Raw genomic sequence first — 13363 nt, 5'->3', positions numbered from 1 at the left:
TTTGGTTTATCTAATACTATATTATTCCCCAGAGGTGTCCACTGATAAGATTCACCCGGGTTGCTTATGAAAAATACAGATAACTAGGTCCTACCCCAAACATCCAGAGAGGCCTGGGAATCTAATGTTAACAAGTACTTCCTCTGATGCTTTTAGACATGTTTGGGAATTCTGCTTCCTTCTAAGACTACAGAGTCAGTAGTTTGTTTCTCTTCCCCACCCCCCGCCTCTCTGAGGTCGGGAGGGAAAGTTTATTGCAAGTTATAACATCAAAAAAAGGTTCTTGGGCTTCCCTGGTGGCGCAGTGGTTGAGAGTCCACCTGCCGATGCAGGGGACGTGGGTTCGTGCCCTGGTCCGGGAAGATCCCACATGCCGCGGAGCGGCTTGACCCGTGAGCCATGGCCACTGAGCCTGCATGTCCAGAGCCTGTGCTCCGCAACGGGAGAGGCCACAGCAGTGAGAGGCCTGCGTACTGCAAAAAAAAAAAAAATGAACCCAAAGGGAAACATGGTGAAGTCCTAGTGGGCCTCTTTGCCTATTTATACGCTGTGCATTGGCTCAGAATATTCTGGTGGTAGAAAGCAAACCGACCTCAGTCTTCAAAAGTTAGTGATTTATAAAGGTGAAAGATAAGCTTCAGAAGCAGAATGAAAGAGGGGATTACAAACAGGTACCCCCCTCTTAAAAAAATAAAACTCTTAAAAAGAGCAGGTAACTGTTCCTCAGTAATGCAGGCATATCTGTGGTCATCTGATTTTGGAAATGTATTAAACCTATGCATTTAGGCACAGCTATATCTGTATATAGTCGCTGCCTCATAGACATGTCTAAACACATTCTGTGCGAATAAAGCCAACGATAACGCTCTTCACAGCTGCCTCAACTGCATTCACAGACACTGCAGCTCCTCGGTTTATTAACATTATAAACCTACCTAATTTTGTTAAGGATATCAATTCCAGACTGCTCCAACAGGACATTTTTAACAAAGGCACGTGGGATGGAAATCTTCTCAGTGCTGGCATGAATCAAGTCTTGCCGAATGTGGGCTTTTTTCATCACATTGGGACAAAGATTCTCGGCAGCATCAACCATGGACTCAAGCAACGCCTGCAACGCAGCACAAGTGGAGACAGAGAGATGATGACACAGCCCCGGAGGCGCCCCCCATAAAACTGAAAGGTGGTTATTTATGACGCCGAGCTCTCGGAGAACAGGGACACAGCAGAGTCCCAGGTGCGACTAAGGATTCGGAGCTGCCCTGGGATGACTTGCAACTGCTGGGTGATCACTGATCGCAGGTGATCACTTTAAACCAGACACCTGGCAGATCCACGCAGGCTTCACCCTGGCGTCTGAAGCATGATGGTGTGCTAGCTGTCCTTAACACAGAGGCATTCGTGATAAGATTTACAAAGACACATATACACCAATTTACCACACCAGACTGTTCTCCTGGGTATTAGCAAATAAATTTACACATGTCCCTAGAACATACATCAAGTTAGAACTCTTGTGCAATTTCACAAATCACAGAAACCTCAAATCAGGGTGAAGCATTCAATAGCTCCATCAAAAGAGCAGTCATAGCAAACCACTACGTAACAACCGCTAGCTTTCCCCCTTTAAAAGAAAAGCTTTAATGTTCAGTAAAATTGTAATTGTTATCGGAACAATCAAAAACATGAATAACAGACAAAAATATTAACAGAGCACTTTATAAACAACATTAATAATAACAGTCAAAACCTACTTATATAGCACTTCAGAATTTTAAAAATGTTTCCGTTCATTTTATCCTTCCAAGATCTGTGAAGATGGGTACAGAAGCTATTCGTGTGATCACCATCTTATAGTTGAAGAATGTGAGCTAAGGGAAGTTAAAAGATTTGCCTGAGATGGGTGGCACGGCTGGTAAGTGTGGAAAGGGCACCCAAGTGAGCATCAGACCTAAATTTGAATCCCAGCTGAGTGACACTGGGCTAAGTTACTGATCTCTCAATTTTACTTTCCTCATCTATAAAATGGCAAATCAAAAAGTTCTTGCCTAATAGGATTACTGAAGATTAAATGATATGACATGTGTAAGGTGTTCAGTATCGTGTCTAGCATACAATAAAAATTCAGTATATCACAGATAATGTTATTAATTTGTTTTCAAAGATGCTAATCCTCATGATAAGATCCCAGCATATACCCTGAGAAAACCATAATTCAGAAAGAGTCATGTACCAAAATGTTCATTGCAGCTCTATTTACAATAGCCAGGACATGGAAGCAACCTAAGTGTCCATCAACAGATGAATGGATAAAGAAGATGTGGCACATATATACAATGGAATATTACTCAGCCGTAAAAAGAAATGAAACTGAGTTATTTGTAGTGAGGTGGATGGACCTAGAGTCTGTCATAGAGAGTGAAGTAAGTCCGAAAGAGAAAAACAAATACCGTATGCTAACACATATATATGGAATCTAAGAAAAAAAACCAAAAGTCATGAAGAACCTAGGGGCAAGACGGGAATAAAGACAAAGACCTACTAGAGAATGGACTTGAGGATGTGGGGAGGGGGAAGGGTAAGCTGGGACAAAGTGAGAGAGTGGCATGGACATATATACACTACCAAACGTAAAATAGCTAGCTAGTGGGAAGCAGCCACATAGCACAGGGAGATCAGCTCGGTGCTTTGTGACCACCTAGAAGGGTGGGATAGGGAGGGTGGGAGGGAGGGAGACGCAAGAGGGAAGAGATATGGGAACATATGTATAACTGATTCACTTTGTTATAATAAAGCAGAAACTAACACACCATTGTAAAGCAATTATACTCCAATAAAGATGTTTAAAAAAAAAAAGAAAGCCAAGCTTGATCCCATTACTATTCCAGTATGAAGGGGACTAGCGGAGCATTATTATGTAAAGACTAGTCTCTCGGCTCATATATTCACATGCAGAGCACGATGCCGATGCCAATAGTACAATCTCTCATCACACTGTAGGATGAGCAGCAGAGCAGCAGGATGTTTATAAAGAGCCTGTGAAAAGCAGGAGAGGAGTGGGGGAGGCAGCCACTCGAGAAGTTTCCGAAAGCCACTCGTATCCTGACAGTGCTCTGTCCCTGTGAGAACTCTGAATAATCACTCATTTAGTACATTTAGTACATTATTCCAAGAGAGCTACAAGCCATGCCAAATGAGTCAGTTTAAGACAAATCATTTTCCTCTTTGGCATTAAAATAAACACATTCTGTTCCAGATGGAGTAGCGGAGTCCAGCACTCCTGATAAGAACGACCTCAGGTATCAATACGCTGTTTGAATTCTGTCATGTTCATCAATATAGCGTGACTTTCTGAAAGGTCCCCTGCATGACAGTGTTCATTCAGTTGGAATGAACTCCAGACCTAAGGAGGGAAGCCTGGCTTCCGATGCAGATTCCGACGGGAAATTTCTGTGGAACGTTAAGTGCACAGCGTTAAGTGAAGAACCTTTGCAGATCTCTGCTTTCTGACCTATAAAATTATTTCTAAGGTCTCTTTCTGCTCTACAAATTGACTACTGAATGATTTTTGACCCTATAAAAAGGAATTTCATCCTGCCCTGGGCATCCAATTCGACAGATATTTTGCAGTTAATTCCCTACCACCATCTCTAGCCCGACAATTTATACTCTACAAAGTGATTTTCATCCATGATTTCCTTTGATCCACATAACAACCCTGTGAGTAGAGGTAGATTTTAGCAAACCCATTTTATAGATGAGAAAACGGAGACTCAGAGGAGATAAGTGACTTCCTCAAGGTCACGCAGCTGGTTACTGGAATAAGTGAGAAGGGGACTCAGGTGTTTTTGTCTTCTACTCTTGTTTCCTACTCCAGCCACCCTTTTCCAATGCTCTGCCCATTGCCCAAAGGTGTGTCCCTTTCGGCTCTCTTCATTACCTACAATTTTCATCCCCTAATGCTGGTACCTAATGCCACCATGGTGGATGTTCTGGTGACAGGGCTGGTAAAAAGGGGAGAAAGGATCACAGGATAAATTTGTAATGCAGCCCCTGACCACTTCTTTGTGTCTAGCCCCCAGCTCAGGTCCTTAAACAGCATCTCTTTCCAAGTCCCATGGCCCTCTACACACCAAACCATATTCTTCAACATCCATCCTTCCCATGGCTTCAAATTACTACCTATATTCCAATGGTTCTCAACTAAATGTTTACCTATAGCCACCTACACAAAACATCCAATGCATATATAATACAGCCTATTAGGAATTTCCACCAGGATATTCTACCATGGCAAGGTCAACTACAACATGTTTGGCCTCCCATTAATCCCACCTAAACAGTAACTGCAACAGCAAAATCAACCATTCTTGCAAAGTTTTTATTGTGAGGTATGGTACCAAACTAGGGCAGAAATTTGCAACTCTCCTTACACTCCACCTACCTCAACTCCTTCCACCACAAGTATCTCTAAAACATGTTACATTTACTCCCAGACATTTTCTCAAAAGTGGAAATATGCCAAAAATATTGCTCATTAGCACAGAATAGAAATCCCTGAAATATCTGGTAAATGCTCAATTTTCTAGCCTCATTTTTTGTCATATCTCTATATTCCCCTTATAACTATTCATATCCAGTTATAGGGCAGTTCCCCACATGATCCAGGCTCTGTCTCCATGCTTTCTACAACTGTTCTCTTAGCCTAGAATCCTGTTCCCCTCTGTAGCCAGAATAAATCACCTGTATGCCTCCCTACTCAGCTCAGCTCAAGCATCACCTCCTGGAGGAGATGTTCTTGCTTGTTCCTTCCACGCCCTTCACACTCCAAACTGCATTTGATGATCTCATAGCATCCAGTGGCGACCTCAGTAATCAAATGTGTTATAAAACAGTCAAGAATGCAGTAATGTGGGGATCAAAGAACGCCTTTGAGAATCGATGCACACGCATCCAGAAAAATTGGTATGAGATTTTACATATAACTTTGGAAGTTCATGGAGAGCTAGAGGCACCAGACTCCAGATACACAACTTGTACCTGATAGCAACTGTGAAGCCCTACCCTCTCTCCCCAGGGCCTAGCACACTTCTTGGAACAATCTCTAAGAAACATATAAAAAGTATTATAAGCTCAGGAACTTACTGAATGTGGGTTCTGAATAGTCCATCATTTTTCTATTGATCAAAGATAACTCACTGAAGGTGGCATTATGAAAATTTGCATAGATGTATGGGTCCATTTCTGGGATCTCTCTGTAGCATTGGTCTGTCTACCTCTGCATACTGTCCTAATTATGATAAGTCCTAATATGTGGTAGGGCAAGACTACCAACCTTCTTGTTCTTCCTCATAAGTGTCTGGGCTTATGAAGAAGCCATATATTTCACTCTAAGTACTGGTTTAGCGGCATCTCACAGGTTCTGATTACTAACTACTTTATTGTTTAATTATAAATATCCTCTAATTCGAATTTTGCCTTCCCCTTTGACCCCTGGGTTACAAGTAATTTTTAAATTTTTAAACATGTGGGGTTTTTCCCTTTTTAAAATTTTGTTATTAATTTCTAATTTATTTTAAATGAAACCAGAGAATACCACCTTTGAAAATTGTTGAGATGTTCTTACAGACCTCATGTCAAATATTTCACGTATCCTTGCAAAGAACTGATCGTCTCCTATTATTGGTGCACTGATCACATAGGTCCACTAGGTCACAACTGAGAATTCTATTGTTCAAATATTCTTTATCATTATAAAGAATTTTTTCAAATATTCTTTATCGTTACTTTATTTACTTGATCTATCAGTTACTGGCAGTCATTTTGAAAGATCTCTACCATAATAGTAAATGTTATCAATTTTTCTTTGTAATTTTGTCCACTTACTCATATATATAAAGCCATATAATTAAATACATACACAGCTGAAATTATCTCTGGCAAATTGGATCATTTGTCATTATTCACTGATCTATTTTATCTCTAGTAATGCCTTTTTTTTTTTTTTGGCCACGCTATGCAGCATGCGGGATCTTAGTTCCCTGACCAGGGATCGAACCCATGCCCCCTGCAGTAGAAGCGCGGAGTCTTAACCACTGGACCGCCAGGGAAGTCCTAGTGATTCCTTTTCTACTGCATCGCTAGATGCTGAGTGAGAGCATTCCTTCTGGTGTGGAACTGAACCTTGTATTACAGGATGTTTAGGATCATTATCACCTGCCCATGCCAACCCAAAATAATCCCAAACATTTCCTAATGCTCCTCTTGGTATGCAGTATGACCCCTGGTGCACTGCCTCTGTTTTGGTGGTTACACCAGAAAGTTTAACCTGCATACTTTACTTCATGTCTAAAGCAGCACTGTCCAATAGAACTTTCTGAGATGATGGGAATACCTGTGCTGTGCAATATGGGAGCCACTAGCCACAGGTGGCTATTGAGCCCTTTAAATGTGGCTAGTGCAACTGAGAAACTGAATTTTAAATGTCATTGAAGTTTAATTAATTTACATTTAAATGACCATATGTGGCTAATGGACAAGACAATGGACAACCCAGATCTAATGTTGATCCCTTAAGTTTTTTCCAGAATAAAACTAGGATGTTAGACTTCTTTTACTCACTCCTAACTGACTTAGATGCTCACTTCTAGTATTTTACTTGCATTTATTCTTAATTTGACAGCAAAAATTAGACATCCATGTTGTTGTCTCATATATGATGTTTCACATTTGGCATTTTCCCTGCTCACTATTCTTTCCTGCAGCTCAGACCCTCTTTCTTTGATAATGTTTCCTTTGTCCTAAAGCATATCCTTTAGGTGTTTATTTAGTGTGGTCTACTGGCAGTAAACTATCTTGGATTTTGTTTGGATGAAATGTTTTCATTTCATCCTCATTCTTAATAGTAGGTTTATTGAGTATATAATTCTTGATCTGTTCTCTCAGAAGCATGAAGATATTATTTCATTGTCTTTTTAGCTTCCTGTCAAGAAATGAGCTGTCCTGTCCATCTTAATTTTGATCTGTTTAAAGTAATATGGCTTTTCCTTCCCTCTGGTTCCTTTTAAGATCTTCTCTTTGTCTTCAGTGTTTTCCACTTTTCATTACGATGATTCGAGACATGGATTTCCTTCTATCTTTCCTGTCTGGGTATCGCTGGACTTCCTGAATCTGAAGATTCTAGCCTTTCATCAATCCCTGAAATTCTCAGCCACCATCCCCTCAATTGTTACCTTCTCCTATTTATCATCTTCCCTTGCCTTCCGGAAATCTACTTTGGCTTATGTTAAATTTTCTCACTCTATCCATGTTTCTTAACTTTTCTTACATATTCTCCATTTTGTGAGTCTATGTGTACTACCTTGAGACAACTTGAATGAGCAGGCCCTGTATTTGAAATGTGATAATCAGATTTCCTTTTGCATGTATCTTCCAAATGATAGTTAGGAGAATCTATATTTCTTAACTGTAAAAGTAACTAATGGTACTTAAACCTTGTACAATATTTGTAAAATAAATTGAGTTAATATCCTTAACATGGCAGCTATGCTCACATATTCTTGCAGTGAACAAATGACTAGCTGTAATTCATTACAAGCAAATACAACTTCCACACTGAAGTGCTCTGAAATTTCTCTTTCTTTTGCTTCGGAAAATATTATATAAAATGTAGGAAAATAAGAAAACTCAGAGAACTCTCCCAGCAAACTGAGTTAGTACTTGCCAAAATGCCACCTACACCCCTCAGGCCTCATTTCCTTGGTAAACCTGATATTTACCAGTGAAGCCCTGGTATTTCACAGTTGAAGCCCTGAGGGAAATGAAGCATTTTCAAGGCCAAAACAAGCATTCTAAAATTTAAGTCCAGAAGGGGAAAATGAAAGTTCCCTTATGTTAAAACATTCAAATCCCAACGTTCAAATCCCACTTATTCATCTACGATTACCCCAGGAATAAATGTTAGGATGAAAAACAGGGAAAACAGGAGGTGAGCTGTCATTTAAAAACACCTAAAACAGGCCAGTCCAGAGAAAATATCACTTCGTTTCAAAGAAGGACTTTCTCCACACTTACTGCTTTCTTCTCCTCCAGGAAGTTTGCTAAGGCTGGCTCTTCCGGCCATTTCTTTGGCTTTTCTGAACTAGTATTTTTTTGAAAGATGACTCAAAGAGCTATTTGAAATTATTCTTATCCAGAATTCAAAATGTGTACTGCTGGCCATGATGCAGGATGAGTAAATATTAAGGATAAAATCTCCCTAATTATCTCGAGACCAAGACAATCCTGCACAAGGAGGCTCAGTCCCAACAAATTAGGTGACTTGCTTGGAGCAAACAGCTAGTAGCAAACCCAGGTCACAAATCCAGGCTTGCTAGTCCCATTTTTTTTAATTCACTACAATAAAAACGTATTTTTACAAAAAAGTACATACACTTTAGCTTTTGCTAGTATAACATGTTAATCTTAGAGAATTTCAGAAATAGAGAAAGGACTCTTTTTTAACCAAACAAAATATAATACTACTAGTGAAATAAATTAGGACACAGTCGTTTAATTTAAGAAACTGAATATTGATTGTAGTAAAAATACATTCTTTTCCTACATAATTTTAAGAAAATCAAGGTGCTGGAAAGCTATATAAATACATAAATGGGGATTTTTTTTTTAAATCATAAAATGATGTCCACTTGTCAGATCAACTGGAAGGAAAAAGAAAGGAAGTAACTGTCTATAGTCTGTTGAAAGTATCAAAAACTGTGAACTCAGTGAAAGGGAAATTAATAAGTAACATTTAATTAAGAAGTTGTGGTTGAGGATTTGCTTTGATTCATGCCAGAAGTCCCTGAAGGGAAGAGAAGGGAAGAGAACTTGCAACTCAAAAGGATTGAGAGTAAAGAAAACAAGGGAGTGGGGAATAGAAAAAATCAGGGCATTTGGGAGCCTGGGACCTCAGAGACAGAATGAGAGAAAAGCAGGTGATGACACTTGCAAATAAGGAAGCTGTAATGAACGGAGAACACTGGTGACACTGACAAGGGGCCAGAAAGGTCAGCCTCAAAAAATCTGGGGAATGTCTATTTACAGAAAAATATTTTTGGTCCTAAATATATTGTTATTATTTCAGGCTTTTAAAAATTCAAGTGCCTTTTACTTTAGACCTCTGCCTTCTACTCCCTTCCAAGAATGACTGGCAAGAGTCAATTCCAACCATCTGGTGTGCTGGGGAGGAAACGGACCAAAATTTCAAGGGATAGCTTGTGGTTTAGACCAGTTGAAACAAGTGCCCGTAGGAAGCTGTTTGACACAGGAAAGTTCCAGTTGCAACGTTTCCTGCTGATTTAAATGACAGCCCATTCTTAGTATATAAAGAATTCTTACAAAAACTTTAAAGGAAAAAGGCAATAGATACAAATATGTAATTTACAAAAGAAGAAATACAAATGGATGATAGAACTACTTGAGGCATCGCTGGCTACTAAAGAAATCCAAAAGACAAAATGAGATTTTTTTTAACCTGTTACACTGACAAATATTAAAACGTTAAAATGCTTAGTATTGGTGAGGGTGTGACAAAACAAGCAACTGGGTACACTACTGGAAAACAGTTTGTGAATACATACGAACGTATCAAACGTGTGTACCATTTGGCCTCGGAATGGATCAACTACAGGCATTGACTCTAATAGGATTAATCAGAAATTAGAAAATAAATTGTGCTGGCTGTGAGATAATAGAAAATATATATTGGTCTCTGCCCCCAGTTCCTGGCACAGAGCTCCCGAAACCCTTGTAATTTCCTAAGTGATAAGAACACTAGGGGCATCTTTTGTTCTAATATTTGGTCCTTGATCCTGGTTCCTTACACAGGGCTCCTGAAACCCTTGTAATTTCCTGGGTGATGGGGGTGTCTTTTGCTTTATTGGGTGGGCTCTTGGATGGCTCCTGGATGAGGGCTGGTCACTGGAAAGACCAAGCCATGATTAGAAGCTTGGAATTTTCAGCTCCACACACCCCTCCTAAGGAGGGCTAAAAATGGAGTTAATGACTGGCCACGCCTACATGACGAAGCCTCCATCAAAACCCCAAAAGGGGCTTCCCTGGTGGCGCAGTGGTTGAGAGTCCGCCTGCCGATGCAGGGGACACGGGTTCGTGCCCCGGTCCGGGAAGATCCCACATGCCGCGGAGCGGCTGGGCCCGTGAGCCATGGCCGCTGAGCCTGCGTGTCCGGAGCCTGTGCTCTGCAACGGGAGAGGCCACAACAGTGAGAGGCCCGCGTACCGCAAAAAAAAAAACAAAAAAAACCCCAAAAGTATGGGTTCAGAGGGCTGGTGAACACGTGGAGGTGTGGGAGAGTGGTGTGCTCCAAGAGAGCATGGAAGCCCTGAAACCTTTCCCACATACCTGGACCTGTACATTTCTTCCATCTGGCTGTTCATCTATATCTTTTATCATATCCTTTAATAAACTGGTAAACATAAGTGTTTCCCTGAGTTCTGGGATCCACTCTTGCAAGTTAATTGAACTGGAGGAGGGGTTATAAGAACCTCGGATTTATTGCCAATTGGTCGGGAGCTCAGGTACAAACTGGACTTCCAGTTGGTATCTGTAGTGGGGCGGGGGCAGTCTTGTGGGACTGAGCCCTTAAACTGTGGGATCTAATGCTATCTCCAGGTAGATAGTGTCTGAATTGAGTTAAATAGTAGGACACCCAGCTCGGGGGTGGGGGGGGGAATCCCCCTCACATCTGGTGACCAAAAGTGTCAAAAGTGAGGCGTTCTGTGTGAAAGTAAAGGAGAGACACAGAGGAGGACTGAGCTTCTCCAGGACACTGGGACATCTATACAATGAAATACCATGTAGCCACTAAAATGATGATGAGTACTCACTGATCTAGAATTGTATTCACGATATTGTACCAAATATAAAAAAGTACGTGTAGTATGATCACATACGTAAAATTGTGTGTGTAGACAGAGAATGTTTGGAAATTCACTAAAATATTAAGAATGATGCTGTCTCCGGGATTTCAAGTGATGTTTACTGTTCAAATGTTTCACAAGGAGTAGTTTCATTTTTTACAGTCAGAAGTAAATAAGCAACAAAGATAACTTTATTTTAAATGTGTAAGAAAGTATCCTTTTTACATATTTGATCCTTCATGGAGGATAAAACAAGTGCTCTTAAGTAACAACTGATCTAGCAGAACTCTATATCAACCAACCAGTCCTTTTCCTACCCCTTTGTCTTTGCTCAGAATGTATTCAAAATAACCACAGTTAAGTAAAATAAAAATGATACACAAGAGTCTCTCTGTATTGTACTACAGGAAGAAAGGGGCTTAAACGCCTAAATAATCCACAACGTTCTCTCCCACATTAATTAAATTTACAAACAGAGTAATTAGCATGTTGCAAAGTTATGACTGAGTTGCTCATCAAATCCCGCTGAGCTACAGCAATTGTGTTCTCAGAAGAAAACGAACCAAATAAACACAGAAATTTAGACAAGGTCTTTTTACGGCATCCTTGAACAGATTGAAAATGATGAAAACTTTCGGAAAGTGAAATGTCTTCTGCTGTAGCTGTTTTTTGAAGTTACATTAGGAAAAAGCTGGTCTTAGGTTACTCTCGTTGCTTAAATTTCAAAGACTTTTTTTTTTCAACCTATGAGCCTATAGACAAGTCTCTGCTACTTTGGGTGCCTTGTAACTTCGTTCTAAATCCCTCTTTAATCTTTCAACCAGCTTTTTACCTAGTGGCAAACTCTCCATATACGCAGCAGCTTGGCACTGTAAGCACACAGCTCCGTCATCTCTCCCATTCTCTAAATCGAATGTAGTAACAGGAGATATTTTTTCGCGAAGCAGACTTCTCTTTCTAAGCAAAAATCAATGTTTCCCTTATCAGTGACCACCTGTCATACGTTAAATACGGTTAGAGATTTACCATCAAAAACAAAATTGAATTTGATAGGTTTTACTTGACCTTATTATGCAAAAAGTTATTCCAAAATCTACAGATGAAGTTGGGAAAGGACGGTATTCAGTTTTTACTACACGTGCACACGTGCACGCACACACGCGCCTATAAAATATAGGATAGCATGGTATGAAATGCTATCATACATAGTTAAGTCATAACGATTCCATTTTCCAAAATAACAGAAACCACAAACCTTGAGTTGTTCATCTACAACTCTCGTAACTTCTCCGGCCATCGATTCCAGGGTCTCCTGAATTGGACTGGATAACAAGCCACTGGCTCCCGCCCAAGATGCACCACCAGCGTGGTATAAATTTGGTAACAACTGTAAGAAAAATAAAAGTAACCTCTCCATAATAAATATTTAAATAAGCACCAAAGTCACTGCAGAGTTCATAAAACAGGGTCGAGAAATACTAGAGATAAACAAAGGTCGTCTTGATGAAAGGCCCTTTATACCAATTAAAAAACTGAGGTCCAGCTTTAAACCCAGAGGAACAGTACCTTACCTGTTTGTGCCTTAAAGTCTTCATCTCGGGTGTGAGAGTATCTGACTAATCCACAAGATTCCTCCTACTTATAAAATTCAATGATTGTGTGATTCTAATAGCAGAGCCTGGACCAGATCCCAGGTTCCCTGACTCCCAGTTAGTCCTTCCTCTACGAAATCACACTTTGGGGACCACAGTCTAAGTTGAGAGAAGCTTCCTTTTAGAGGTGACAGAGGAGAGTTTCGTGCTATCAGTTTGGCAGTAGAATCATGTGCAATGAGTTGCTACTCATTGAAACTACAACTACCTCCCAGTTACCTAGAACCTGATTATACCCTTTGTAAATCACACTGGCCCTCTGCTTTTAATTCTATACAGCCGGCTGGCTGTATCCGAGGCTGCAGAACTCGCGGATAAGGAGACCCACCTGTGCTACACCACTTTCTATATAAGGGATTTGAGCATCCACAGATTTTGGTATCTGCAGGGGGTCCTGGGACCAATCCCCCCACAGATTCTGAGGAACAACTGTATTTTCATTATTGGTAATTAGCACGGGTACAGAAAGGAGGCAAAGACTAACTCAGTTCACCTTGCCACTTGTTAGTAACCTTGAAATTGGGTAGAAAAGTAAATTTAGTTAGAACTAGTTTCTAAAACTAGTTTAAAGTCTTTTTATTCCACAGGACTCATGTAGCTGGAAGTGAAACTCACCGTTTTAGAGTTCTTAGCATCACGCATGAGCCTTTCTGCTGATTTTAGATCTTCCTGGACAGCATCTCCCCCACAGTTTCGTAAAGAGTTGAGATGATCTTGTACTTTCACACATATTCTGTCAATCATCTGCTCCACACATAACAAGGAGAGCAAGCACCCAAGTCAGCACAGCCA

The 13363-nt window shown here is 40.3% G+C and overlaps 1 protein-coding gene across 7 annotated transcripts in view; it reads right to left on the bottom strand.

The window, feature by feature from the left end:
* CARMIL1 (capping protein regulator and myosin 1 linker 1) overlaps positions 1-13363 on the bottom strand; it is a 353818-nt gene that overhangs the window by 59489 nt on the left and 280966 nt on the right. For all 7 annotated transcript variants that reach the window (XM_079933710.1, XM_079933709.1, XM_079933705.1 and 4 more), the window contains 3 exons: positions 13187-13315; positions 12175-12306; positions 936-1111 (listed from right to left, as the gene is read on the bottom strand). In XM_079933710.1, the coding sequence (XP_079789836.1) occupies positions 936-1111; positions 12175-12306; positions 13187-13315 (437 nt within the window). The remainder of the gene's footprint in view (positions 1-935; positions 1112-12174; positions 12307-13186; positions 13316-13363) is intronic.

The sequence above is a fragment of the Stenella coeruleoalba genome, assembly GCF_951394435.1.
Source record: "Stenella coeruleoalba genome assembly, chromosome: 10".
Lineage (NCBI taxonomy): Eukaryota > Metazoa > Chordata > Mammalia > Artiodactyla > Delphinidae > Stenella > Stenella coeruleoalba.
Note: the sequence above shows the minus strand (reverse complement) of the source record. Positions and strands in the feature narration are given on the sequence as shown.